This window comes from Lipomyces chichibuensis, assembly GCF_038497645.1.
Source record: "Lipomyces chichibuensis strain CBS 12929 unplaced genomic scaffold V1513scaffold_3, whole genome shotgun sequence".
NCBI classification, from domain to species: domain Eukaryota; kingdom Fungi; phylum Ascomycota; class Lipomycetes; order Lipomycetales; family Lipomycetaceae; genus Lipomyces; species Lipomyces chichibuensis.
Genome location: NW_027117455.1, coordinates 48,297 through 75,256, shown reverse-complemented (window position 1 = coordinate 75,256; position 26,960 = coordinate 48,297). Strand labels below are relative to the sequence as shown.

At 48.2% G+C, this 26,960-nt stretch overlaps 11 protein-coding genes and 1 non-coding gene across 12 annotated transcripts; 4 read left to right on the top strand and 8 right to left on the bottom strand.

Moving 5' to 3' along the window:
• Positions 1-435: 435 nt before the first annotated feature.
• On the bottom strand, positions 436-1,909 carry V1513DRAFT_436961 (uncharacterized protein). The gene is made up of 2 exons (XM_066896849.1): positions 1,364-1,909; positions 436-1,297 (listed from the first exon to the last, which is right to left on the bottom strand). The coding sequence occupies exons 1-2, from the start codon at positions 1,466-1,468 to the stop codon at positions 590-592; spliced, it is 813 nt and encodes a 270-aa protein (XP_066755759.1). The 5' UTR covers positions 1,469-1,909; the 3' UTR covers positions 436-589.
• Positions 1,910-2,079: 170 nt separating this feature from the next.
• Positions 2,080-6,160, bottom strand: V1513DRAFT_409090 (sulfate transporter family-domain-containing protein). The gene is made up of 2 exons (XM_066895686.1): positions 5,469-6,160; positions 2,080-5,412 (listed from the first exon to the last, which is right to left on the bottom strand). Exons 1-2 carry the CDS (start codon positions 5,740-5,742, stop codon positions 2,225-2,227), a joined length of 3,462 nt encoding a protein of 1,153 aa, XP_066755758.1. The 5' UTR covers positions 5,743-6,160; the 3' UTR covers positions 2,080-2,224.
• A 552-nt stretch (positions 6,161-6,712) lies between these two features.
• Positions 6,713-8,900, bottom strand: V1513DRAFT_436956 (kinase-like domain-containing protein). Its single transcript, XM_066896848.1, has 2 exons — positions 7,332-8,900; positions 6,713-7,277 (listed from the first exon to the last, which is right to left on the bottom strand). Exons 1-2 carry the CDS (start codon positions 8,702-8,704, stop codon positions 7,088-7,090), a joined length of 1,563 nt encoding a protein of 520 aa, XP_066755757.1. The 5' UTR covers positions 8,705-8,900; the 3' UTR covers positions 6,713-7,087.
• Positions 8,901-9,345: 445 nt separating this feature from the next.
• Positions 9,346-10,443, bottom strand: V1513DRAFT_162668 (uncharacterized protein). Its single transcript, XM_066894252.1, has 6 exons — positions 10,360-10,443; positions 10,144-10,194; positions 9,913-10,069; positions 9,701-9,841; positions 9,536-9,631; positions 9,346-9,485 (listed from the first exon to the last, which is right to left on the bottom strand). The coding sequence occupies exons 2-6, from the start codon at positions 10,156-10,158 to the stop codon at positions 9,457-9,459; spliced, it is 438 nt and encodes a 145-aa protein (XP_066755756.1). The 5' UTR covers positions 10,159-10,194; positions 10,360-10,443; the 3' UTR covers positions 9,346-9,456.
• Positions 10,444-10,618: 175 nt separating this feature from the next.
• Positions 10,619-10,690, top strand: V1513DRAFT_t13. The gene has a single exon. It is a non-coding gene; the product is annotated as a tRNA-His (tRNA).
• Positions 10,691-10,971: 281 nt separating this feature from the next.
• Positions 10,972-13,074, top strand: V1513DRAFT_436950 (uncharacterized protein). Its single transcript, XM_066896847.1, has one exon. It carries the CDS (start codon positions 11,195-11,197, stop codon positions 12,890-12,892), a length of 1,698 nt encoding a protein of 565 aa, XP_066755755.1. The 5' UTR covers positions 10,972-11,194; the 3' UTR covers positions 12,893-13,074.
• On the bottom strand, positions 12,987-13,912 carry V1513DRAFT_436948 (uncharacterized protein). Its single transcript, XM_066896846.1, has 4 exons — positions 13,821-13,912; positions 13,583-13,653; positions 13,283-13,407; positions 12,987-13,209 (listed from the first exon to the last, which is right to left on the bottom strand). The coding sequence occupies exons 2-4, from the start codon at positions 13,631-13,633 to the stop codon at positions 13,167-13,169; spliced, it is 219 nt and encodes a 72-aa protein (XP_066755754.1). The 5' UTR covers positions 13,634-13,653; positions 13,821-13,912; the 3' UTR covers positions 12,987-13,166.
• A 741-nt stretch (positions 13,913-14,653) lies between these two features.
• V1513DRAFT_429271 (uncharacterized protein) lies at positions 14,654-15,736 on the bottom strand (the record flags this gene model as incomplete). Its single annotated transcript, XM_066896316.1, has 1 exon — positions 14,654-15,736. The coding sequence occupies one exon, from the start codon at positions 15,734-15,736 to the stop codon at positions 14,654-14,656; it is 1,083 nt and encodes a 360-aa protein (XP_066755753.1).
• A 973-nt stretch (positions 15,737-16,709) lies between these two features.
• V1513DRAFT_436940 (Cdc25 family phosphatase) lies at positions 16,710-17,588 on the top strand. The gene is made up of 2 exons (XM_066896845.1): positions 16,710-16,882; positions 16,938-17,588. Exons 1-2 carry the CDS (start codon positions 16,760-16,762, stop codon positions 17,265-17,267), a joined length of 453 nt encoding a protein of 150 aa, XP_066755752.1. The 5' UTR covers positions 16,710-16,759; the 3' UTR covers positions 17,268-17,588.
• On the bottom strand, positions 17,396-21,279 carry V1513DRAFT_436935 (fungal-specific transcription factor domain-containing protein). The gene is made up of 4 exons (XM_066896844.1): positions 20,906-21,279; positions 20,801-20,854; positions 20,651-20,740; positions 17,396-20,600 (listed from the first exon to the last, which is right to left on the bottom strand). Exons 1-4 carry the CDS (start codon positions 21,079-21,081, stop codon positions 17,630-17,632), a joined length of 3,291 nt encoding a protein of 1,096 aa, XP_066755751.1. The 5' UTR covers positions 21,082-21,279; the 3' UTR covers positions 17,396-17,629.
• Positions 21,280-22,220: 941 nt separating this feature from the next.
• On the top strand, positions 22,221-23,447 carry V1513DRAFT_436934 (GNS1/SUR4 family-domain-containing protein). Its single transcript, XM_066896843.1, has 2 exons — positions 22,221-22,463; positions 22,515-23,447. Exons 1-2 carry the CDS (start codon positions 22,352-22,354, stop codon positions 23,399-23,401), a joined length of 999 nt encoding a protein of 332 aa, XP_066755750.1. The 5' UTR covers positions 22,221-22,351; the 3' UTR covers positions 23,402-23,447.
• Positions 23,448-24,072: 625 nt separating this feature from the next.
• On the bottom strand, positions 24,073-26,713 carry V1513DRAFT_394105 (uncharacterized protein). The gene is made up of 2 exons (XM_066895325.1): positions 26,489-26,713; positions 24,073-26,412 (listed from the first exon to the last, which is right to left on the bottom strand). Exon 2 carries the CDS (start codon positions 26,396-26,398, stop codon positions 24,314-24,316), a length of 2,085 nt encoding a protein of 694 aa, XP_066755749.1. The 5' UTR covers positions 26,399-26,412; positions 26,489-26,713; the 3' UTR covers positions 24,073-24,313.
• Between the last annotated feature and the right edge of the window lie 247 nt (positions 26,714-26,960).

Sequence of the window (26,960 nt, the reverse complement as noted above, 5' to 3'; positions counted from 1 at the left end):
AATTTTGGAGATTGATGGGGAGGTCGCAGTCTGAAGCGAAATCTGTGGGTTAGGTGAACAGATGTCAGATTTTACAACTGCAAACCAATAATCATTGGATTTCTACCGATTGTGATTCTAGTCGACAGCCATAAAAGTGAATAGTGTAATGCAACATGCATCGAGAACGAACAGTAATTGGTCTAAGTCGATAGTATACTAATAGACGGACTTATCTCTGATTGCCGAGCCATCGGAGATATCTCTACAATAAAGAATGTAATCGGTTAACTCCGAGTGACTATTTGTTAGCACGTCAATGGCACGGCACTGCCAAGACTGCCGAGAGTTGATACAAACCGTACGACGGCCGGGTAAGTCTTGTGTCTCTCTCACACGGTCTCACCTGACTGACATATTTCTTGCATCTAAACATACATAATACGGGATATATGTCCATCGTTCGAATAAATTATCATTTACAATATGATAAATATTAACATAAAAAATATAGCATATAACCGGAACACCGTGTTTTCATCATACAATCAATCTATGCGAAACCAATACCCAAGCAACCAAAACATAATTAAATACATGTCATGAACATTCATTCCTTCACAGGCACGACTTTGATGTGCGCCTGCTGGACAGGCCAGAAGATCCATCGTGCCCAAGTACGCCACAGATAAGCAGTGTCGTTCTCGTTGATCGGTTCGCCGAGACAGACGGAGTAGAAGCACGCCAGTGCGGCCGCGCATCCCGCGAACACGAGCCCGATACTGACCAGCGGTGCGAAGATGTGCATAATAAGCATGCGCGAGAGCGAGAACTCGAATTTGAACGGTGCGCGCGGCTGGTGTTGACATTGTGGGATTGTGAGGAGAGGAAGTGTGCGAAGTGGCACGATCGAAGAACCGTGGTAAGCTGGTTCTGGTGGCCGAAGGCAGGCCTTGTCGTCGTCAGTCGCGCCCGATAAAGCGGAGCTATCGCTCTGGCTAAGTCGTGACGGCGACAGTGGGCGGTCGCTTTCAGAGTTGCACTCGCAGTCTCGGTCGACCGAGTCGTCGTCCGTCACTATCTGGACACGAATATTCTGCAGATGGCGCATTGCGAGTCGACGAAGGAGAACAGTCAGTACTGTTTTCTTGCTGTCGACGGGGGCATTGGACTTCTCCGTCTGACGCTCGAGGTCGACGGTAACTCGCTGATGGATCGAACGGAGGGCAGACTGCGAGAAAATGTAGAGCACGGCATATTTGAGAGTCAGGTACATGTTGTAGAGACATATCAGCGGATTGAGCAAGCATATATACAGCTTTTTCGAGTCAGTACAACGTAGTCTACACAAGAAACAATAAAAACACCACAAAAAAGAACATACAAATAGATTCCATGTTGAGAACGGCCGAGAGTAGGCGGCGACATTGTGCCTTGTCGACTCCGTAGCGAACGAGTAGGACACACTGTGGGAGGCAACCTGGGGCATTGCTGCTGTGGTTTGTCAAGCTGGATGGAGGCAACACAACTGACGGGGAGAATCGATTATATAGCCATGGAGAACGAGTGGGTTAAGTGCAGGCCTAGAAAGTCGAAGAGGAGAGTCCAAGGAATAAGAAGAAATAAATAGGAGCTGAAAAGGGAGGGAGCACATGGAGACAGCGAGAGTCAACTAATAATAATTGTGCTGTTCGACGACGCGGTCTTGGAAGCTGGGCATTTTTCTGCTAGACGTTCCAGCAACCGGACCGTGCCTTCACAACCAACATATGAGTTATGAACGACTATTGCTATACAAGATAGATTAAAAGTAATATCACCATTATGTCGATATATCGACTAATTAAAATATAAGAATAATATTTGCTGAACTACACCACCCCGGCCTATAACGTCCGATTTTGTAGGATTCGGACGTTGAATCCCTTCGCCGAGCCTCACTTCAATTAGACGGAGCCTCGGCGTCGCTCCCGCCCAGGAACTATTAGGGTTAGGAAAAATTATCGCAAACTCGATTCGCTTATCCCCGGATGTCGGACTTTCCAGCATCGTAAGTTTTAAGGTTGCCCAATTTTTACATTTAGATGAAACATCCGGTATCAATTGTTAAGTAAAGTCAAATTATGAATACATGAGTATATATATGATATATTCCAATGCCAAAAAGCCGTCCGCCAAATATGCCAAAACTAACATTCAAAACTTTTATGCTAAATTACAAGTTTTAATCAAATGTCTTCCCGATTTATCCTGCCGACGTTAACACATACGCTGTAATAGCGCCAAACCTCTCCGCCGTAAGCTTCAATACGACTCTATACAACTCCATCGCGACCTCGCCCCGGCGAGCTTGCTCTTCTTCCGTGTCGCCGCCTTTCACAAACTTGCTCCACGCAGACTTACTCAGTTTCCACAACACCGCATCACGCTCAACATACATGCTCGCAGTGCGTCTGGTGTCGGAAAAAAATGGCAATTCACCGGCTGTCGTGCCAGCAACAATTGCCTCCGAAAATCGTCCCTGATCGAGATCATACTCGGCTTTCAAAATACCGGACTCAACGATATAAAACCCGTGCGGGTCCTCCGAGCGATAATACAAATACTCGCCGGCCTTATGCTCCTCTCTCACGAACGCCCCGCATAAGCTATCCCAGAACGAGGCCGGTTTCGGCGACAAATCGTGGATAATCTGGAGTAACAGCGTCAGCGGCTGCGGCGGCGCGACCACCTCTGCAGGTCCTGGCCCCGTCGTCTGCCCTTCGTCTTCAGCAATAACGGGCAATGTTGGGAATGTCGGATCCGTCAACATCACTGTCGAGGTCGCCTTCTGGATGAAGTCCTGCCGCGGGGACGACATATCTATCAAGTTCTTGCTCACAATACCGTTCACTTGCGCATGCTGTGCATTGTGTGTCTGCGGAATCGTGTGGGTTATCGCTCTGGTTTCCAGCAGTTTCTGCTTTTGTCGGTCACGGACATGATAATAAATCGCAAGCAACTGGTTCTCGCACCACTCGAGTGCAGAATTGAGATCCTCATACACATGGATGCCATTATTGGGCTCCTCCCAGAGTCCCACGGCTTTTAACCCTGTAGCCGCGTCGTCAGCTAAGGACGACAATACCAGCTCAATATGCTTCAACCGCAATAACCGCTGCATCCGCGTAAACGCCTCGGCGGCCGAGAAATCAATACCACCAACACCCTGAAAGTCAATCACGAGATACTTTATCTTTTTACTCTGCTCGTCATGTGACGATAACAGCAATTCCCGAATACGACTCTCAACGCTCACGATTGTGCCGAAAAACAAAAACCCCGAAAGTTTGACTACAAATATCTCCTCGCCAACCTCCTTCAAAAATCGCTGCTGAAACGGATGTCGACGTACCGTCGACCGCGCAATGATACCGGAATACGTTGCCTTGATGGCAGATCGCCGGGAAGAAGAAATGACATATGACACGCACGCAAGGATAATCCCCACTATAATACCATACACGAAATCCCACAACGCCATTGCCACGATGATCACGACAATGACGTAATACTCGAATCGACTGACACGGCCCCAAGTGTCATATACAGCCTCCCGCATGAGTTCAATTCCAAGGAGGAAGATAAGTGCACCGACCACCATCACGGGGATGAACCCGATCACGACAGGACCCGCGACCATGACGCCTGTCGTTGCCGCTGCGAGCATAAACCCCGCCACACGACTGTCTGCGCCGCTGCGGATGAATAAAAGGCTGTTCGTGTACACCAAGTAATTTTGAATACTGCCGCACATTCCAGACAATGCGTTCGATATGCCATGTGCGATCAACTCACGATCAACATCGATATTGTCCTCACCAAGCGAGACCGAGAGTGCAGGAACATTGATTGGAACATGCAAAATGCCAAAAAAAGTAAGCGCAAACATCGCCGGAATCGTAGACGCCAGCGCGGACCAGTCAACGGCCGAGAACTTGAAAAGCCGATAGAAACTATACCACGGCGCTGTTGCATCGGGAGCATCAAATACCCAGCCCAAATCCCGAAGCATCTGCAGCGAAAGGTCGGGAATGAAACTAACAAGTACATGGAACATGACCAATACGATAATAAAGTAGGCGGGTACTAGGAGCGGATGTTTAATGAAATGTTCTAGTCCAATCAAAACAATCGCCAGCAAAAGCGGTATAATCCATTGCAGAAAAACAATCGGCTGAAACAGATACTTTGCTGTCTCGAGATTATACGCGAAGTTGCCTTCTAATCTCGACGACACTTCGAGGCCGGTTGCAATAAGGAACCATCCGACTCCGCCAATACATCCGACGAGAATATGACGTGGGAAGAATCCAATCAATGAGCCAATGCGTGCAAAACCGAGGCCGAAGAATACAGCACCTGTGACTATCGAGGAGATGGCATATGCAAGGATAGTAGTCGCCCGCACCGAATCTGGATTGTCTTCGCCGATCTTGGCTAGTAGCGTATACGCCATGGAATGAAAGAACGGTACTACTTCAATCATCTCAGACCCAACTCCACCTTTGAAAGCCGAGCCGCCAAACGAGTACACGAGCTGCGAAACAATGCAAGACACGTAAAACATAGACAGTCCTTCCGGTCCGAGTGCAGAGAATATCGGCTCTCCAAGCGGGAACAAGATCATACCGTACGAAAGTCCATCGAGTACATTCAACAACACACCAAGGATGACAGATGGAATGTATTTTACCTGGTAGAAAATATCGCCTCGACAATCACGAATGTACTTGACCGCCGACGAGAAGAATGGCTTGGCACGGTGAATGATTCGGGATGATGACGAATCATACTCTAGGTCACCATCAAGGGCAGCTGCAATGCCGGACCGCGTGCTGCCGGTATGGTAACGCTTCATAAAATTCGGTCTGAACAACGAACTTGCCCTTAATCCCGAATGCGACGTGTGCCGTGAATGGTCATTGTCCTCGAATGCGAATTCACTACCATACTGCGTTCGCGACTCGTCATCACCGTAAGTACGAAGCAATGGCTGTGTAACGTCGACGTCGTCATTGTCGATATCGTAACCACCGTTCTGAGCCGACGATTCGTACAACGCGCTGGGCCCCTGGTTATCGGAAACAGGCGTGGATGTGTCACTCGACTCGCTGCTTGAACCTCCTCCGATAATAATCGACGTCTGATCGTCATGATGCCGGGCCTGGTGGAGTTGACTGTCTGTCTCTGATGTCGCAGATGCCGATCGCAGTAATGCAGTCAGCGTGGATGACGAAGCTTTCGACGATAACGGGGGCACCTCTATCGGCGGCGGTAACGGTATCAGCATGCTTGGATCAGCAGATCCGACATCGCCGAGCGCCATTGATGCAATCTCAGCCGTAATATCGCGAACGTCGGACGACGGGTGAGCAGGCGGAGCTTGTGTTTCTACCTTGATCAGCACAGTTTACTCGGATATTATTAGTTTCTCTCAAAATCTATACCATCATAATAAGAGCCATGCAAAAAAGAACGAGCAGGATTCTTAAAGCTCCCAGATCCAGCACCTACACTCGACGCGGGTGAAAAGCCAGGAATAGCCATTGCGAGAGCGGGTGATGTGCTCGCAAACGGTGCTAACCGGATGTGCGTTTGCGCGTGCGACGGTAGACGCCAGGAGGCCTGGTTGTTCGGTCTGTGTGCTTCAATATCTTCGCCAATCCGTTGCTCTATGCCCGAGAAGACATCCCCCCCAGTGTTCGGTGCCGATGTGGCCATCGTTGATAGTTGAGATCGTTGGAATGGTGGAATTATGTACGATTTGGCTGCATTCAGAGACTGAGCTATAGAGAGAGGGAAAGGAAAAAAATGACGGAGGAAAAGTTGGAGGAAAAGTTGTTCTCGGTTGGCAACAAAGAACTAGTCAGAGGAGGAAGTTTTCACAAGAAAATATCAAGATGGCGTACAAAAATATTAACCCCACAAGAAGGTGAGATCCCATCCGCGCTGAGAAAATTAGTTTCGCTCACAAGGGTTCATACAATAACCTAATGGTATACAGCAGCAAATAATTTAATCAATTACAGCACACTGCTGCAAAGAGCGGATAAGTTTGGGAAATTTATTGTATTGAGCGGTGCTAACTCGAGCATGCCTCTTGCTATTTTTTCTTTGATGTGCCGAAGATGCAACCCATTTTGGTTGCGCGATGCGCTGGTCGAAGTGCGCCAACAAACGCCATGCGACCCTGGTGGCTTTGGATGCTGCATATACGGCACAATCACATTAATTTGATGCATATATGCGCGGCCTGTGCTTGTGAGTCAATGGTGCGTGCTACTATGACGAGCCGCACCAAAGCGCCCGGGGCATCGAAAGGCGCCGCACACAACGCGCCATTTGTGCCAATACTCTCGTGTCGTTGTCATTCTGCCACAGTGCCTCACAGGAAAAGTTTTGCTAGCGGGGATTCTAAGAGCGCCACAAAGAGATTTGACATTTCTGTTTTTAATAGTGATCAGTAATTAGCTGTTGCTGGACTTGAATTTGCGCTGCACTAACTTGCAGAGCGACTGAGCGATTAGTGAAATTCGTGATAATGCAAGGTTTGCACGTTATCACGTTATGATCGGCGGAACGTGAGCGCATGACTCGTCTGCGATAACTGCCAATGCGATTGGTCCGTGTCCGTAAGCAATGCCCCATATACGACTAATTGTCCTGAATATGTTACAATCCAAATGCAAACTAGTAATCAAATTACTCATAAATTTATTTTTATAATATGTATCGACACAATCATAATTGAATTCTAACAATAAAAATATAATTAGCAAACTAACGCAACATATACAACAACAGGATTACATGCCTATCATAAACAAGTCAAAATAAAAGGAGAATAACAATATGCTGAAGAATGATAAAGCAATAAATAAATAGCAAAATCCCAACCCAAAATTCAAACAACCCATACCAAGAGAAAACTAACAACAACGTTGTAATGCAACATATTTATGTCGCCATCGTCTTAAGAAAGTCCAATATTGCTTTTGATTCGCCTGAGAACATCCTTCTATAAATCGTACCATCTCCAATGTAATTTTGAGCATACGATAATCGTCTATCGTCCGCCTATGGCACCGCCCATATGCAGCGCTGGTTTCTTCACGTCCTGAATACCGAGCTTGCGCTTTTCTTGCGCGAGCTTGACCCAACCTGACACATCGACCTCGACCGTTCGATACTTCGCTAACCACGGATGTGCCAACAGCTTAGCATACGTTGGCCGCAACAAAGCGTCTTTATTCAAACTACGCACACATCAGCATTTTCGTACGCACATAGCAACAAAATAAACAACATACCACTGCTTAATGAAGCCCACAGCTTCGTGCGAAAATCGCAGCTCCGGTAAAGAAGGTGGGTCGCCATCCACAATCGCACTCAGTTGACTAAAAACGTTGCCATACGTCTCGGGAGGATAGGGGTATGATCCGTTTGCGATCTCGAGCAACGTGAGACCCAAACTCCATATATCCGACTGCACCGTATACGTGATCGCGTCTTCTGGATTCTTACTCTTAATTCGTTCTGGCGCCATGTATGACTGGCATCCAATATTTGTCCGCGCAATCGACGCCACGAGATTGCCGCTCACGCCGAAATCGCATAACTTGATTGTGCCTTTAGTCGAAGCGAGAATATTCGTTGGCTTGACGTCACGATGTATGATATTATGCTCGTCCTTCAGCACTTTCAGTCCTCTCACAACCGATTCCGTAATCTTCGCAAGAATAGGTTCTTCCACGCCGCCTGCATAGAGCTTATCCAAGCTTCCGCCGTCCATGTACTCCATGCAGATGTAAACCGCACCTTCGACAAAGAACGCACCGTAGAAGTCCACAATGTACGGAGAAACGCACTTGTGCAATACGTCCAGCTCCATAATTATTTGCCGGAATTTTGAATCATCGAGTTCTAATCGAATCTCCTTCATTGCCATCACGATGTTCGTAGGCTTATGTAGCACTTTCGTAACCGTCCCGTAATTCCCTCGTCCTAGTTCTTCTAGTAGTTCGAGTTCGTCCAGCGATATTTTAAAACTTGTTCCAGATGCAAAGTTAACTCCGTGCGCATCGAGTGAGGCTTTACCCGCAAAATTGAGCGAACCAGTCGAAACATCGATGTATTGCGAGTATGACGAGAATAACGATGTCGGCTTTGTATACAAATGCATTTGCCCAGTATCCAATACTTGCGATACACCACCCAGAGTCGACGAGAACGACGGCTTTCCAGCGCCTCCATTCAATGTCATTCCACGTCTCTGTGAGAGTGAAATTTTCGGATGCGGTCGCACTGATCCACCTTTAACAGGTGTGCCTCCAAGGTTGAGATTAAGCCCGCTGATCGGCGAACTTGGGGTAATGGGCGACTTCGTAGTCGGTGACACAGGCGACTGCGCAGGCGATGATTTACTCTGCCTCGCGAGCTGGAACGCGCGAATTCGCTCTTGCACATCCGGCGGGATCTGTGTCGTTGGAGTCGGACGTATGCCGCGGGCGGAATGCACGGTCGACAATGGATTCAGTGCCGGTGGTGCAGAAGCAGTCTGCGGGGGGTTTACGGCCGACGACGATGAAGCAGTTGCTGAAGTTGATGATTTCTGGGGCGACAGCTGCTCAGATATCGTCACGCCTGCCAGCGTGTCCGCAATCGATGTCGACTCGTCCTGCATTGTGGGTCTGCTGGCTGCCCGCAGGATGAATGATGCACGATATCTCAGCTACCACGGAAAAACACAACTTAACCAACGAATGCGATCTATAGCCCGACAAAGGTGAAGGGTCACCAGACAGATATATTTTTGAAAGTTAGTCTCAGCTATCTGGGGTGTTGTGGAGACCGGCGAGGATTTGCGCGTTTTCGCTAAGATTATTGTGAGTATCCGAGGTTACGCGGAATACGTTGGTTGCGGCTTGCCCCACAAGACCCTCGTATTATGCACTTCAATCTTGACGAGTGTCATCAAATGAATCTTACGCCCTGGTTACGTGGACAATGTAAGTTCCTCCTACATTCATATATTCAGTTTTCGTTACAGCGATTCCGTAGTGAGCCAATGAATCTTTGCGATTGCACATACTACTGGTGGCAGCAGCAGCATCGAATGCGCAACGTGCTCAATAGTTTGCCCGTCAAGAGCTTTGGGTTGCCAAATGTGCTCAATTGTCACATTAGTGGGCGGATGGATGGCGTCGTTGAATAGACTCCAGAAGTCCGTCCTCAATTTCTTTTTCACTTTAGCTGAAATTCGCACATTACACATCGTTGTATTTCTTGGAAACAATCTGATACAAATAACGGAACCAAACATCATTAATACGACATTAACCTGATCGCACGCGCCAAAACCCATCAGTTACAAACAAACAGCTAATGCGAAAAGACAAAAGCCTGTAAACTAAAATACACTAACATCGCGTGACTTTAATTGGCCAGAATCATTCGAACAAAGTCTGAACTAAGTTAGTTTATTGTACTAATATCTAGAAGCGAGAGGTCATACCAGTATAGTTGACATTGCCATCTTTTGTGACGTTAACGTTCTTGAGCAATTCGTCAACCTCTTCGCTCGTCAATTTCTCTCCCAAAGACGTGAGGACTAATCTCCGTTAGTACATTTTGTCCAAGTTCAACTCGCCGGCCACGATAATGTATAGCCCGCACGTACTGTATCGAAGTTCGCCGACGCCAATGAATCCAGTCTTATCTTTGTCGAAAACCTGGAATCCACGGACATAGTCCTCTGGCTCGCCGGGGGCTCGGAAGCCGTCGGGCCGGTTAAGGACCTGCAAAAAAGCTTCAAAATCAACTAAACTAGTCAGAATTCCGTGCTGCAATGCCAAAAATGCTCCACCAATTTGAATAATGCAAACAGCATACAGTCACTACCCACGGATTCCTCCAACTCTTCGATTTCAGCAAGCGTGGGATTCTGGCCGCACGCGCGCAGAAGATCGCCGAGGGCCTGCAGCGAAACTTTACCGGTTCCACGCTTATCAAAGAGGGCAAAAGCGTTCTGGTAAGCCTTGGTAGTAGCCTATATTACAATATAGTATTAGCCGTCGATATGGAAAATATTTCGATGAATCCAATAACCAACACAGTACCCACCGACTTAGAAGACATTGTTACTTATAACTTATGCAACAGACTGATAGATTTCTATAATAAATATGTCAACCCTTCAGTCCCAAATTTTTTCATGCGATAAGAGCTGCGTAGGGAATAATTCTCGTTGTTTCGTCGCGGTGTTTCACCACTGCCATCAAAACACGATCAACTACCTCCACGTCCTCAGACTAGGACAAGGACAAAGCCACGACATACCGAGTTCACGAGACCAATTTATGCGCAGAGTAAGTACAAACGCGATGTGACTATGGGTTGGAAACGATCAAAACAAAAGTAACGGCAGCCTCACGCATCCTACCGGGGGTTCGAGGGTAATGTAAACAAACTGGTAACCCTTACCCAGACGCACAGTATTGTTCCCTGTTATCCAAGAGAAGAAAATGGCTATGTAACTGCTGACTAATTTTTTACTTCAGCATGCAACCTGCTACTAAACAATTTCATGTAAATTAAGGCCGTTGTAGTATAGTGGTCAGTACACTTCGTTGTGGCCGAAGAGACCTCAGTTCGATTCTGGGCAACGGCATTCGATTGCTGTCGGCGGCTACAAGTTTTACTTTTTTTAATATACATTTAATTGGTACATGGCTAGATTCCTGGTATCGCGAATTGCGATATTGTAGCTATGGCTCTTTATTCTACGAAGCACCATCCAGTATGTGCTGAGCTGTGAGGAGATCACTTCAGGCTGTCCAAAAGTGTTACCCGAAAGCTCTAATCATGCCCAATGCCTTGATTGTAATCCTAGTGCCCAGGAAATTATAATTTGCTATAATATACAAATACGAGATAAACTTGAATTAATTCTTCGCCGACAACGGCTATGCGTCGCAGCCGCAGCGTCAGCCGTTGTGGTATAGCTGGAACTTTATTTGGCGCTAGTGCCTGACCTAATATTTAATGTTGTCGAGCCCACCTTCTCGCACAGGTGACTGACAAATTTATTATCTTACTACTCCAACGCAGTAGTAATATAATAGCTCGTTACTCTTACAGCTTTGTCGCCCTTGGTCTCCGCAATACCGCCATCATGCGGCGGCAGAACCAGTCTCTCGTGCTGCTGTTCATCGTCATCGTTGCTGTTGTGCTCATCCTTCGCTCGGCATCTTCGCAATCTGTCATCCAGGATTTCGTGTTGTCAGAGAATCTCCGGGCACATTCCAGCATCGGCACATGCTCCAATCTACAACCGTTCACTAGCGAAAAGGCAACGCTGCTCGCATCAGTCGTCAACGACGACCTCACCTCTTCACGCGTGCGCTTCAAAGGACCGGGGAAATACAATCCCAATCTACTGCCCCTCCCCGCTACGTCGAAGCACCAGTACTTTGGCATAGTTCGTTCTGGCCGGGATACCGTCCACGACGTTCAGTGGTGCTTTATGCGCTGGAAGAAAGTGCCGATCACGGAACGCAAGGTCGTAGAGTGCACCACCACACCGATAAAGCTCGACAATCCGAGGTTTCGTCCCATGACCGGCGCATGCAAGAAGTGGGACTGGCTCGAAGTCGACCAGGGCTTTCTTGATCCAAGGGCTTTGTTCTCCCCGTTCGGTGAGCCGTTGATGGTCGTCGGATCGAACTCGCACGAGCACTGCCTTGGGATGTATGTCATCGATCTGCGGGTCCTCATCCCGGAACTCAGCCAGGAAATGCAGCTTGAACATGTACCGATCCGATTTAACAAATACTATGAGCTAGATTCGCCTTCCCCAGAGGAAATTTCAAAGAATTGGTTCTTCGTGTGGGATCTACAGAACAACGAGTTCATTCACCACAATCTCAAGCCGCAGTTGGTGACAAGCATACAAGACCCGAACGTGAACATCGCTGACGGTGACCAAGACTGCATTGCGACAATAGAGCAAGACAATATTCACCTCCATCAAGCTACGAACGCATTACGGCTGACAATGTGCGACTTTCCGTGTCAGCCGACCGCAGACAACACAGTGTTAATATCGATCGCGCACATTAAGCGGATCCGGCGCATGGACATCTTGTACGAGAGATATCTTGTTGTCATGAACGCGACCGCGCCGTTCAATATTATCGCTCGATCAAGGAACCTCGTATTCGCCGGCATGGACGAGTCGCAAATGCTGTACACAGTAAGCATGGCCTGGGACTCCTCGGTGAGGACCCGTCTTTCTTGGGATGATTATCATAAATCTTCGCCACGAAAACTGTCCATGAGCGAATTAGATACATCAAAACGTCGTCTCGCTCGTCGTACGGAATTGGCATCTGAAGAGAGTCTCAAATCAGCGGCCGAGGCCGTAGCATCAGTCGCGCCTATTCCACAAGTGAAGGATGCTCGTGCTACTGCTTCAGATCCCAAACTAGACTCCAGATCAGCGGCCGCTGCCGCACCATCAGTTGCGCCGATACCACAAGCGCAGGATGCTGGTGCTACTGCTTCAAATCCCAAACTGGACTCCAAATCAGGCAAAGTTACAATAAATCCTTTAGACGCGTTCTTGTCGCCGGAAGCACCGTGGGCACGGATACAAGACCTGCCACACGGACTGCTGAGAGAAATGCCGCTGCAATTTCCCGGAAGCCCGATCGTGACTGATTTCTTCCACGGCTGGCTCAACGATATCGTCATGATTAATTTTGGACTACGGGATACCGAGTCCTCCGTTATCCACGTCAGTGCGCGGGATCTCGTCAATTGTCTCGTGGATTGCAGAGCCCCCGTCAATTCTACCACTGACGAAATATAGTGATGCGTATTACATATCGTATATGTTGTTATAACATTTACTATTTTTCTTGGGCATGCACGGTTAGATGGGTTGGACCAACTTGTAAATATTATGTGATTGATGACCACGTTAAAATTGATGTAAGACTAAATTTGCATGAGGCACAACGTCGCATCTTCTATAAACGCTTTTTATGCTTATTTATACATTAAAAATCTCATAATCGCCGTATGCTACGTCATCGGAAATCTCGAGTTGAGGTCTACTCTCTCCAATCGACGCTAAGTGATATTTAATGTGCGGGCTTCTTTTCCTCAAGCGACTTCAAGAAAGTCCTACACACGTTAGCAATCTCTTCTTCCATGTACTCCATTTTCAGGAGGAGAGAAAGATTCAAACAAAACGCACTTGACGAAATCCTCCTCCTCAGGGCTGGAAGCATTGATAGGGGGCAAAGCAGCCTTCTCAGACTTCTTGCCGCGGGTCGAGCCGTAAACAAGGAGAGCAGTGGTTCCGAGAGTCGCGATGGCGAGCTGTTGTCCAATTAGTCTATTCCCTCTCACTTAGTGGCCACTCGCATCCCGTGACGTGTGACTGCCAGAATTGAAACACCCAACTCGACAGAAAAAATAAAGCTCTTCCGCAGTTGGATGTAGATCCAGAGACGTTGTAGAAATTGATAGAGCGACCTAAGAATGAGGAACATACCTGATGAGGCTTGACGGTCCGTCCCAAAATATGATACACTGCACCGGCCATTATGTCTGTCTAGTAGTATTCTGTTATTTCATTAGCATCATCATCATGAACAGCCTACTAATCCGCTTCCCCATCCCGAATCCTCGCACCACCCCCCCCACCCCCCCCAAACAGCCTAGCCAGTAAAATCTCTAACACGAAATCCTCAATCCGACAATCTTGCAAGCATGAATGAAATCATACACACCTATTCGCTGATGCAATGTCTCTATTGCAGAGTTTACAAGCTTGGTGATTGACTAGTTCGGTGTCGGCGTCGGGATGCAATTTGCGTTGGTTGGTCGGATTCAGTGGAGTAGGGTTATTGTCCGATCACGGGTCACAATGTGAGCTGTTACCGGCGCGAACGATGTAGCCCGGGCATTTTGATACGAATTAGCTGGAAAACAGAAAGTCCAGCACTTTTGAAGATGCGAGTAAGTGTGGAACGCGAAACTGCATGATCAATGATGTGCCAGTGACGGATCATGTGCGCGAGGAATACACGCTGGCCCTATTAACGTGATTACATCGCGCACTATATACGGGCCATTTGTGATCATATAGATGATCGTGATCGGACTGACCACTAATCACTGCAGTCCACACAGAGTGTCCAAAAGCTTGCTATATATTGGTCTCACAGTATTGCTGCTCGCCTCGGTCCGCATCGCAAATATTAAGTGTTAAAGTGCTTAAAGAGCGCTAGCACTAGATCTGGATACTTGACCAACTCAAGCCTCGAGTCCGTTGCTGAGCATACAAGTACAGCTTCGTATATCCGGTGATGCCAGTGTTCTTAATTACGGCTTGAAATCTTTAATTGCGGAGGAATTTGCCAAGCCATTCATTACTGCACTGCCGTATTCTAAAATTACCCAAGCGAACGCAAAAGGTCCACTCCAATCCACTGCGCCCAAGCTGCCCGAACACATATCGACACGATTTTGATAACAAAGAAGCAAAGAGCAATAAAAATATGTACTATCCAGTTACGGCAACAAACAAATATACACATTTTGTAATAGTCCCACGCGACCATTACTTTTTGGTCTTCAACGCGCCGGAAACGTCATTCCAAACGCACGACATCTCGTGTTTTAACGCCTTCCAAGTGAGTAACTCTACACTGATGCGATAGCCGCCTGCGGTTATCCCGAGCGGGATGCGGTGATGAGTGTCATGGTGGAGGCCGGCTTTGTTGGTGTTCTGGTCGTCCTGCGGATGAGGATGTGCGAGGGTGAGGTGTTCCCGACGTGTGATGCAGGACGCCGTGGCGAGGATGACTTCTGCGCGAGCGCGAGGGTTATGGTCTTCGTTCGGGAGCGATGCTTGAGTAAAGCAGAGTTCCCATGACGGTGACTGACGCGAGCGGACGAGACTCGCAATGGCGATATTGCGGTGACCGACATTGTGGTCCGACGCAACGAGATCGAACTCCTCCGCGAACTCATCGTTTGAAGCTCCCGACGAGTCTGTGAGCGCTGAGGACGTGGACATGGACCGACGAAGGCGGCGACGGTGCCAGCGATATTGGACGCCCCAGTATTCAAACGAGTATTTATCGGGAATACTCACCTCGTCTCTGTTCCCCGACGATCTGGATGAAATGGAGCCGTTATCGCCGGGCGAGGTCGGCAGCGTCGAGGATGACCGCGAGATCACTGATGGCACTCGCGTCTTAAAGGCCGAAGGTTTGAGTTCGACGCGCGAGTAGTTGGCAAAGTAGAGTTCTGTGCCAGGACGCTTGGTGATCTTGCGACGAAAGGATCTGCTGGCGATAGCACACACCTCACGGTCGGAAAACCCGAATCTGAAGACCATTCCGTAGGAAGAAAATGGCCGGAAAGATACGAGAAATAGGCGGTTGCGTTGAGCGGGGTCAGAGGAAATGTCGATTGAAAGCATGTCATTTTCGACGAAGGACAAGAACAGCGGCGTGTTTGGTGCCGGAGGAAACAGTCTAGCAAAGTCAGAATGCGACAGATTTGAAGCATATGCGGGATCATTTGCCGCGAGCTCTGTGCAGACAGCGCACACTTGGTTGTATGCCAGAGACGCGGACGACTTGACGCTGCAATCAGTTTCAGATTCGTCGTGATCGCTGATTGCTGTTTCCAGCATGATTATGATTATTGGGGCCGGATAGTTGACGTGCGCAGGAGCAGAATCGATGGAGTGAGCAGGAGACAAACAGTAAGCACAGAATATCAAGTGTGGATGGAGTGGAGTGTAAGTATAAATGAGTGTTTTTGGCTTTGCTGGTGCTACACCGAGAGAGCCACAATCAACGGTCCGGTGTTGCTGGTAACCGAAACCAATAATAAAATAGTCACTGTGCCCAGCACTTATCTACTCACTCCTCACCCATACACCAACTAAACTGGATTCGCATTCTAGTGTATTCTGGTAATATACAAATTTACACAATTTCAATTATTTATGCTATTATACAGTTGATCGTAGAAGCCTCAACTCATACTTACTCGCTTCAGATGCGGCCACCTCTGTCTATCGAATCGCAATGTTCTCCACCCCGCATCCCGAGTTCTCGTGCCTGTCAGAATTGAGACGATGTACGACGACTTCGGTGTAATCCGAAGATTCCGAAGAACGGTCATGCTCGAGTGATTCGCCGGCGGATAGAATGCAACCGACTTGGTGACTGTGCTCGACATGCTACCCCGGTCACTCTTAACAGCAGTTTATCTCTTTCTAGTACAGCAGTGTGACGGCGCAATTTAATAAGCACCTAGCTGTCATCTCGGCATAACGGAAATGATCGTCAGCCGGTTTCTCCGAAGCTCGAATTGTTCGGAATTGATTACTAGCTGTCGGCACATGACGACATACACCGATGGGATCTCTCCGCTACTCGTTCCACTTTGTATTGATAGTTCAATAATACATACATACAACGATGCTAATAATAAATTATGATTGCTATTCGAATATTGTCCTGTGATCGGATCGTGTCAGCGTCGTTGATAAGCGAGGCGTGCGGAGTCAAAATAAACAACACAGCAATGAACCAAAGTGACCCCTGAGAAAATAGCCAGCGGAACGCTTGATGCATCAAATTGCACTTAACCCTTAGCCGACAAATCTCTGAGACCACTCTACTCGTTCCGTCACGATACCATATCCATGCCGCCAAAAATAATAGACAAGCATACTCTCAAAACCTGGCTATTAGCTGATCCAGCAACCGATGCCTTCCGGCCATCCTCATTTGCGATAATAGATGTCCGGGACGATGACTACATCGGTGTATGTATGATTCAGAGTATAAAAGCACGTAGAGATTCTGATGGAAAATCTATAGGGACATATCAAGGCATCCCGGCATCACCCGTCGTCATCATTCGCAGTCGGTCTTCCATATCTTCACGCCGAGTTGCAAGAATTTCCGGTACTTGTCTTCCACTGCGCGTTATCACAACAACGAGGGCCGGCGGCCGCAAACATGTATATCCGCTACAAAGAAATGATCGGATCATACAAGACCCCCGATTCAGAAGATACTGAGCAGAAGTCTCGTACAGAGCAGACGGTGTATGTCCTGAGAGGTGGGTTTACTGAGTGGCAACGGGAGTTTGGCAAAGATGAACGGCTGACTGAGGCATACGATGAGGGTTACTGGAAGTATTTTTAATCATTTATAGAGGAATAGATCTTTTAGCATGTAGATGAGATTGACACCACAGTTACGACCCGACTAGCAGACTAACCCTCCACCGCAAAAAGGTCCTTGCACCCGCCAATGAGCTTTTGCGGTTTGACGCCATGATGTGAGCACTCGCAATTGAGGGCCTGCCGGATAGATTCACGACAGACACATGTTGTATCCCATCAATCTCAGAAAGCGTTTCTCTTCGTTTCATACATCATCATGCGTATTAACCAAACATAAGTCGTGAAATAAAAACAATTTTATTACACCATCCAACACAATATAAGACCAGTTCCCAACGCAAACACATAATCATACATTTACATCCTATAATACAACATTATTTACTCCGTAGTATCCCGTCTATGTACATATATCAAAACATTACAAAACTTCGCCGCAACGCCCCAACTCTTCATACTCCGCAAGGTAGCCAACACGACCGCCAGCACATTCTCCGCACCTTGGGCGGCGCCGCCCGTGTCCCCGACCCGGCCGCAAAGGTCCTCCACATAATCCATACTCGCCCTGCCGCCCTCCAAAAACCATTTTTCCAAGTCGTCAGTTTTCGTCTGTTGAGTTTGTGGGCACTTGTTCAGCCACGACAGCGTGTCCAACTTGACAGCTGTCGCATCCGATTGAATCCTCTGCGGCGGGAAATATTTCGCAAATGCGTACAAAAATAATCCCGCCAAAAATACGCGCATGGTCTCGCATGGCGTCCGGATAGGATACCGTCTTGCAATACCAATAATCTGCGCTGCGTGCCACGCGAGTTTCCGCGAATGCACTGGGTCCAGCGTGAAAATAACCTGGATCCGATGCATAGCATCCAGTCGGTCGGCTTTCCTGTGTCTAGCAAGCGCGATCACGAGGTCCATGATTTCACGAGCTGTGTACAAATGCGAATAATGCGCGATCAGGCACGTCATGTTCATGTGCACCATGTCGAGAATATTGTACGGATCCGTCATCGAATCGTGCAAGTATATCAGTGCACGCAACAACGTTTCCTCCGACTGACTATAATCCGTCGGCGGGACTGGCAAAATTTGCGACAGCGCGGAATCTTCCAGTTCTCTGAAATCCCGCAATATCCGGCCGATTGCTTGCGCGCAAAGTCGTTTACCCCAGTTAGGCACCGCATCAGGTGACATGGCACCGGCAATCAAATCCCGCAAAGTAGGATAAAAAGGTAATCCGCGTGCAAGAGTGTTTTGTCCGGGCGGAAACGCATACGCTGCCCATTCCCTGGCTGTCGGTGCTTCCCAAAGACGTTCATCGCACGGCATATCATTGCATAGATCATTAAGAGCCATGCAACCGCGGCGAGACGATAACGTCGAGATCGAGCTGTCGTACTCGAACACGGACCACGCAAGCCGCTTACCCATCTCTTCGTCCCTCCATGCGTGCCACAATCGTTCCAAGTCCTCATCACTCTCGTCTCCTGTAACCGAGAACAAAGTTTCTTTGGGCGGTGCCGAAAAAAGTCCCATTGACCGCGCATTAGACACAAGATAGCTTCCGGACGCGTCTGCCTCTTCATATAAGCGACTATCACCGGACCCGAGTGCATGAATGTTCTGCAGAAGGAACGCCATGACGAAATATCCCGACCGCGTGTATGTGCTGTCATAATTTCCCAGCCACAGTAATGTTCGCTTGCACAGTTCGCTCAAAGTATCCGCAAATTGAAGTGATCCTTCCATATCGGCGTAACTCGCCCCAACGCTAATCATCGTAGCTAACAGAATCGAAGGACAAGTCGGAGTCCGGAAGGTCGGGCGATGAATCATCGGTAAAATCGGGTGGAAGTGCTCAAAGTACAGGTGTAAAAACGTGTCGAGTGTCCGCCGATCAGGGAATTTACTAATATCAACTTCGGCGTACGGATGGCGCTCATAAGGGACCTCGAGTAATGAGATGATTTCACTCCGACACTGCTCGTCGATGCCCTCGTAGCCGAGAGGCGACTGCGATCCCGACAGTACATTAAGCGTCGCAGTCTGTTCCAGGAACTTGCGCAGAGGCGGTAATTTGACGGAATTCGCTTCCCGTGAAGTCAGACTACGAGGCGCCCAAGGCCATATATCAGATTGTTGCCGCTCGGGATCTTGCTCTTGCTGGCGCCTAGTGACAAGCTGGCTAAATGGAACAGGTGGAGGAAGAGATAGCGACATCGACGAGGCAACGAACTTTGGCGAAGACTGTAATCTTGCCGGGGGAGGCGCTAGGGCAGGCTGACTGTCGCCGAGCCATGATAGCGGCGCTAACGAGACACGACACTTTCCGGCAGATGACTGTGATTGCTGAGTAGGCACAACAGAGCTTGTTGACAAGGCCGCCGGAGAAGCTGGCTCCGTTGTCGAAATGTGCGGCTGGGGAGAAATCGGAGACTGAGCAGATGAGGACGCGATTTGAGACTCCAACAGCGGCGGTAGAGTCTGCTGAAAGGCGCCAGTTGGCTGCTGTTGGACAACGGTTTGCGATGGCTGACGAAACTTTTCATAATAAAACTTCTTGGCATACGGAGGCGTATACGCCTGAGACTGTGTAGACATTGGCGGTGTAGGGAGAGAAGAAACAATTGATGCATCGTTGATGGACCTATCTGACATTGTAGTACCGGAGGAAGTTGCATATGGTGCTTGCATGGGTAGAGATGGAGGGACATTCGAATTATTACACGCTGATGCTATTCCACCGCCATACAAATCCGTGACACCAAGGTCAGCGCGTAACCAGTCAAGTTCAAACGCACCTGGATCAAAAAGCCAGTCTTCTAAATTATCGCTCGACGTGACGTTTCCCAGTGACGGCGGAATTGATGTTGGCACCGCCTCGGTCTCCGTTGCAGGTAGCGGTGGTAAGGGAAAAGCATCATTTGTCCGTATTTGGTTGCTTGCATTTGTAGGTGGAAATGATTGCCTCGATTTCGTGGTTGCTTTAGTACTAGACGAGCCATAAAGCGGCAGTTTGTCAGGTAGCTTAGCATCTATACAAGGTAGTGTTGAAGAATAGTCGTCTGGCACAACTGGAACGTGATTAAAGTCAAACGTAGGTACTTGCACTGATGATTGCGCGGTGGATTCCTCTTGGGTGAACTTCTTGCGCGGAATCTCCGCCGAAGTAGCCTCGGGTGTAGCCTTCTTGTCTTCGACAATAGGGCTACATTCCATGTCATCTTCCTCTGCATGGTCGGCGCTGGGAGTCCCAGTAATACCAGCTATACGTCTAAACTCGTAAACACATTGCAACGATCTCTTCGCGCACGCATCGCAGATGGCCCCTCCTGAGCATCGAATTTTAAAACTATGCAAAACGTTAACACGATACACGAAGCAAGATATCGATTAGGTTACCTTGCGCAGCGCACACATGATTTCTTTCGTGATCGACGAGGTGCAGATGGCGTTTCATGAACAGCTCTCACATGACGAGTAAGTACATCCCTAAAGCAAACAGAGTCAGTGGAATAGCTCTATCAATATTTGTGAAGACTGCGAGCGTACTTTCGAGTGAACGCTTTGGCGCAGACGTTGCACACGAAGCACTTGGAATGGCCACTGTAGGATTGTTAACGGCAGCAGTACGAATAACACAAACACAGAACATACCGGTCATGCGACCTACTATGCCTATCAAGATGCTCGGATCGCGAGAAAACACGGGAGCACGATGGACAGACGTAGGGAGCTTGCCCTTGCTGGGTCAGAGACGGACGAGTAATCGACGACGGTGACTGCTGCCCCAAGGTGGGCCGATGCTGTGAGAGTGCTGCCGCCTGCAGCATCGATGAACAAGCTTTGTCGCGAGATTTTTCGTTCGCAGAATCTTGTGATAATCTGAACGAGTTAAGTCACGTAGCAGAAGCTGCAGAAGAAGAGGCATGGGAGTCGCGATATCCTATGGTTAAGTGGAATTGTAGTTCTTTGGAAGGCACTTCGTTGCATGAAGTGTTGCCAATACTGCCCTTCCTAATTTGGATCCAATAGTACAGCAATCGCGCTTCAAGTATCTGTAGGAGTAAGCCCATAATAAGCTGTTGTGTACATTCCAAGACCTGGAGAGAACATCCATGCCCCACCTAGACCTTCGATTGCGGAACTTTAACAGTGAGGACTAAATAAGGTTCATATTCCGGGTTAGGCCCGCAACAAGACAGCATTTTGATATGGCAGATTGTTCAGCCGCACATTATTAAACCTAAATATGCCATCAATTTACGAGTAGTGCGAAGGTTATTTTGTTTGACGGGTCGATCGATTACCGAGGACGATTAGGCGTGTCAATTCATTTTGCAGAGTATAATTACGTTCTTGCTTATTACCATGCACAAAAGCGTAGAAATAAAATAGAGCCGGTATTATTAATAATAATCAAATTTGCAAGGAAATTATGCAATTGCTCTAGACGTGCAATAACGCGAGTCATTGCCAGCCTTCTCGTGCGATTGTGCGACTTGGCCAGCGACCGCATTAACAACTTCATGACACGGAAGTCGTGTATCTTGTCGCATTCGAATTTGTTACTTGGGACGAGGCGCAGCGGCAAGCATTGCATTAACTGCCTATGAAATGCTTTGTCGAGAGCCAATTGTGCGTTCGCAGGAGAGTGGTTTTATTGAGCTAGCACTATTACAGTGAAATATGATCGTATCGTAGAAGTATCATGCGGCAAATCAAAATAGCTCTCAACAGCTGCCATATAGAGGCTGTTCTGCGAATTGCTGGACACCGACCTAGAATGCAGGTAATCCAGTGTTATGGAGTAGCTGATTGCTGCCAACGAACGGCCTTGAACTGAGGATTAGCAAACAGGAAAATCGCATTTTCCAGGTTTTAGCTTTCAAGTTTTGAATTTAGGTTGCGGCTCAATGGTGCCGCCGCCCAGAGTTGGAGCGTGAGCATAAGCTCCAATTTCTAGCCGGCGTTTGTCGGGGACTCTACTGATGAGCCTTTTGAAATAGCCTGGTTATGGGCCGATTTCATTCGTTGTTACTGCCTTCCTCTCCACTCCGGGATATTAGCAGTGTTTGCTTACTTCGATAAGATACATGGGGAATGGCGTCTACCCGGACGATATTTGACAACTCGTCGGCTATTTTGTCCTCACCCCCCACCAGCATCATCTTCAAGCTTCCGGTTGGAATCGCGTTCCCGCAGGGGCCCCCAGGTGAGCGCGAGTTCACTGTTGATCTCTTTATATCACTGACAAATAATCGAGAGGGATCGCTGTTTGCTAGCTCGTTTGACAGGCTAATGGATATCCGTGTACCTGTGACCATAGCGACCATATATGCCACGTGCGTGCACATCCTGAATCGATCCCGCGGCCACGGCAAGGAGCCAGTGCGATTTGCACGCACAACTCTCTTCAAATGGCTCGTCATTGCCCATAACCTGTTCCTCTGCATCTACTCTGCCTGGACGTGTCTTGGCATGATCTCCTCACTTGTACGAACTGTGATCGAGACATCGCGCAGTCACTCTCGCGGCAGCTCGAACTTCTGGCGAGGCCTTTGCTCGCTGAACGAAGGCATCTGGGGTCACGGACTCAACTACTATGGCTTCTTATTTTACTTGTCCAAGTTTTACGAGATCCTCGACACGATCATCATCCTCGCCAAAGGTAAGCGCTCGTCCTTTTTGCAGACCTACCACCATGCAGGTGCTATGCTCTCAATGTGGGCCGGCATCCGCTTTGCCTCGCCGCCAATCTGGATCTTTGTCGTGTTCAATTCGTTCATCCACATGCTCATGTACTTCTACTACACGCTCTCCGGTCTAAGTGTCAAGGTCCCGAAAGCTGTCAAACGTGCCCTAACTACCACCCAGATCTGTCAGTTTGTATTTGGTGGTAGTCTCGCCATTGTGCATTTCTTTATCTATTACTTTGATCCCAGTCTAGGACAGTACAGAAGCTGCCTGGTGAACGCGGGACAGACGTTCGCACTCTGGTTTAACGTGCTTTACCTGGCCCCGTTGACATACCTGTTCATCGGCTTCTGGATCAACTCGTATCGGGCGCACACAGTCCCAAATCCTACCAGACCAAGGTCCAGTAAGGTCGGAGACAAAGGTCTAGAAAACTTTATCGCTGCTCCGGAATAGTGTACCTATTGTGCGTATCAATTGTAATAGAAGGTTAAATAACTAGTACCATACTTCGTAGCTGTCTTTTGTTAGTAGGCATATTTTTAATGTCCTTGCATCAGATTGTATGCGTTGCTAGTGAAAAAATTGCTATGTTGGCGCACGTAAAGATATCTCCATGTTTTGAGCCGCATGAGGCGGGCAATCAGTACCTTTGTCCATCCTCGGGCTCCTGACAATCCTATCAAGACCAAACTGCTTAATGGTCAGACTTTCTTTTTATCGGGAATAGTACTAAAGACTCGGCAGGTAATATAGCGTTGGTACTGTTCATAAACAAAGGAGCTCTTATACTGCGGGGAGCGGACCAGCATGTGGAATACAAGGCCCAACAAAATCCATGCCCCAAACTCATCAGGGGGGTGGTGCGGCTCGGGGCCGAGAATCGTCTCGGTCGGGATTCGGGGATCACGGCAAATGATGACAACAGGTCAAAGCAATAATGAGCCGCACGAAAATGCAGTTTTTTATGGGCAAGATTTAGGAAATGGAGAGTTTTTCGACTGATGTTGCCAATAATAACTGGGCTTTATTTATGCACTTTTTGGTTTATGCTTGAAGCTAAAGAATTGACCAGATGATACTTGGAATATCAGCGCTGTTAAATTCCTAACTGCTGAATAATATTTCCCTTTTTTTAGACAACTGAGATACAGTAACAGAATAAGTGCTCTAGTTATTAATTATGTCTATGACTACTCAGTACATAATAATGCACCCACCCAACAAAATCACGAACGAGTAAGAATTCACAAGAATCCGTAACAAAAAGAAACCAATGAAATGGAAATAACACATATACACATACAAGTACACTACCACCGCAGTCCTCAGCAATGCCTGCATAATATTCGTCTGACAAATTACGCTTCACGACCACACGTCCTCCTGGTATAAGTTCTGTGCCCTCATACTCTTCACAATTTCCTCACCTTGCTCTTCAGCAATACCTCGTTGTGCGGCAATTATCTTGGCGAGAGACGCACTGACGTCCTTCGCCATCCGTGATGCATCACCACAGACGTAAAAATATGCGCCCTCTTGCAACAATTTGTTGACTAGCTCCGCGTTCTCGACTAGGCGATGCTGCACGTACACTTTCTCTGGGCCTTGCCTGCTAAATGCTGTCACAAGTTTGAATCTTTCACCGAGTTTCTCTCCTAACGCTTCCCATTCTTCAGAGTATAGGAAATCCTCCGTCCGATTTCTGCTTCCAAAAAACAATAGCGATGTGCCAACGGGGACACCAGCCTCCGCTTGCGCGGCCCGCTCGTGTACGAAGCCGCGAAATGGCGCAACACCGGTTCCGGGACCGACCATAATGATTGGTGTTGCCGGGTTACTTGGGAGTTTGAAATTTGAATGTCGGATATGCACAGGGACCTTGTTGCCCCTGTACCTGCCTCGTGGACCATCGGTGGCGTAACTGACGGCAGACGGACTCGGGTTCTTGATATTCTCCCGCTTATATTTCAGATCAAGGAGATAATTAGATGCAACACCTTTCAACGGATCGGCATCCGCTGTCGTCGGAATAGACTCGACGACGACGGTGATATGCGGCTTGGTTTTGTCAACGTAAGAAGAGGACGATATCGAGTAGTATCGCGGCTGAATATGGTTGATAGATTCGAGAATCAACGAAAATGGGACAGACGACCAAGTCACGCCACAAGAGATGCGTTCCAGGACTTGAGCGATGTTGAGGTATCGCGATGAAACGACCTCGGAAAAGTAATCCTTTAGATTTCCTAACTTCGTGATTTCCGCCTTGGCTTCGTCGCTGGGGGCGAACGGGGCCAAGCTAGCAAGGAACTGACGGGAAACGACACCGCAGATCTCGAGGTGGTAGCGAACAACAGTATCGTAAGTCGTCGGGTTTGGGAAAGGAACTTTCGTCGTCGGATCAATAGCTGTGACGTTTATCACATCATCCCTTTTCGAGATCAGACCAAGCACAGACAGGAATCGGTCCACTTCCTTGTCTGAATTCTGCGGCCAGACCGCGATGTGATCACCAGTCGTGAACTTGAGGTTACTGTCCTGAAGATCGATCTCAACATGCAAACAATTTCTGCTGTCTGACTTGAACAGTTCTCTACACAAAGTGATAGGCGCAATATATGGATTATGGGGCAAGAACGGTGAAGATTCCGTGCCTTCAAGGTGACCTTTATTGAACTCACCAAGATAGACATTGGCATCCTCGGTCGTAAGCTCGCTCTCCTCAACCTTCAAAGCCGGCTCATAAACGGCTTCGCGCTCCTGAACACCGACTTGGCTAGCGAACTCGCTCCACATTTCCTCCTTCCACGACAAAAAATCTTCCTCCATCGTTCCGGCACCGTCATCACCCATTCCGACTTCACCGATACGGCTTGCACCCAACTTCAGTAGAGCCTCATTCAGGCGCGTGATGACAGCATTGTAGTGCTCATATGTATTATTTCCTAAACCGAAAGCGACATATTTGAGATTCTTCAAAGGTCGTTCGGGATCTTCCATCGCAGAGAACATTGGGTCTTCGCCACTGATGAACTCGTAGAACGCAACCGCGTTGTCTGTGGGCTCACCCTCACCGTAGGTCGCCATGACGAATATCGCAACCTTGTCTTCAGGGAAGGTGTCGAGGTCTTCGAGATCATACTCCTCGATATCGGCGACCATGGTCTTCAGGCCAAACCTTGAGTGTCCCTCCTTGGCCAGACGAGAGGCATAGTCCTCCGCCGTGCCAGTCTGAGATCCGTAGAACACGACGACATCGCGGTCGCTGTCTTGCAGTTTCGTGATAATGCTGCGTGTAGCCGTTGACGCGACAGCGGCGCCGTTAGACTTGCCAACGAGGGCGGACGCAGTTCGCCTCCTTCCCCATAAAGTGCCCTTCGTGAAGTACGCGACCGTACCAATCAACACGGCACCTAATATGAAAATATCAAACGCATCTATCTGAGCCATTGTAGACTATTATTCTGGAAGAATGTGAGTATTAGAGGCAATACACAATCACAATAGCCACACGGTCCTGTGCAGGTTTGGATAACTCACCTGGGAGTCAACAAGCCTCTCTCCCCCGCGCCAATTGATTTTGTCAAACTGCTCTCGAGGATTCAACGCTGGAAGTCACGTCACCAATCGCCTGCTGTCCCAGTAACAGACGCTATTGGAATAACGATGGTACAACTGAGAATTGGTTATAAGAGAAGGGCTGCCGTTGCGTACGGAATCTTTTTAGAGGGTTTGTTGCCCACGGACGTTCATACAATGAAGCTGATTTTTGGTCTCCGTTTACAAATTATTTGCCCTAGCCTTTGTAAGTGTTGGGTTTAAGTGAGAACAGTGTTCTCTGTGAACCCAGCGTTCCGGCGTTCATGGTTAGGGTATTGTTTTAACATAGAGCCAAAATAAGAACCTTAAAATAAGTTTGAGTAGGTCAAATCTGGCGTGTTTTTTCCGACGGTTTGGTCCGCGTCATGTGAGAATACGAGAAAGGAAGGTTTTACGGGACTCGAGAACTGGG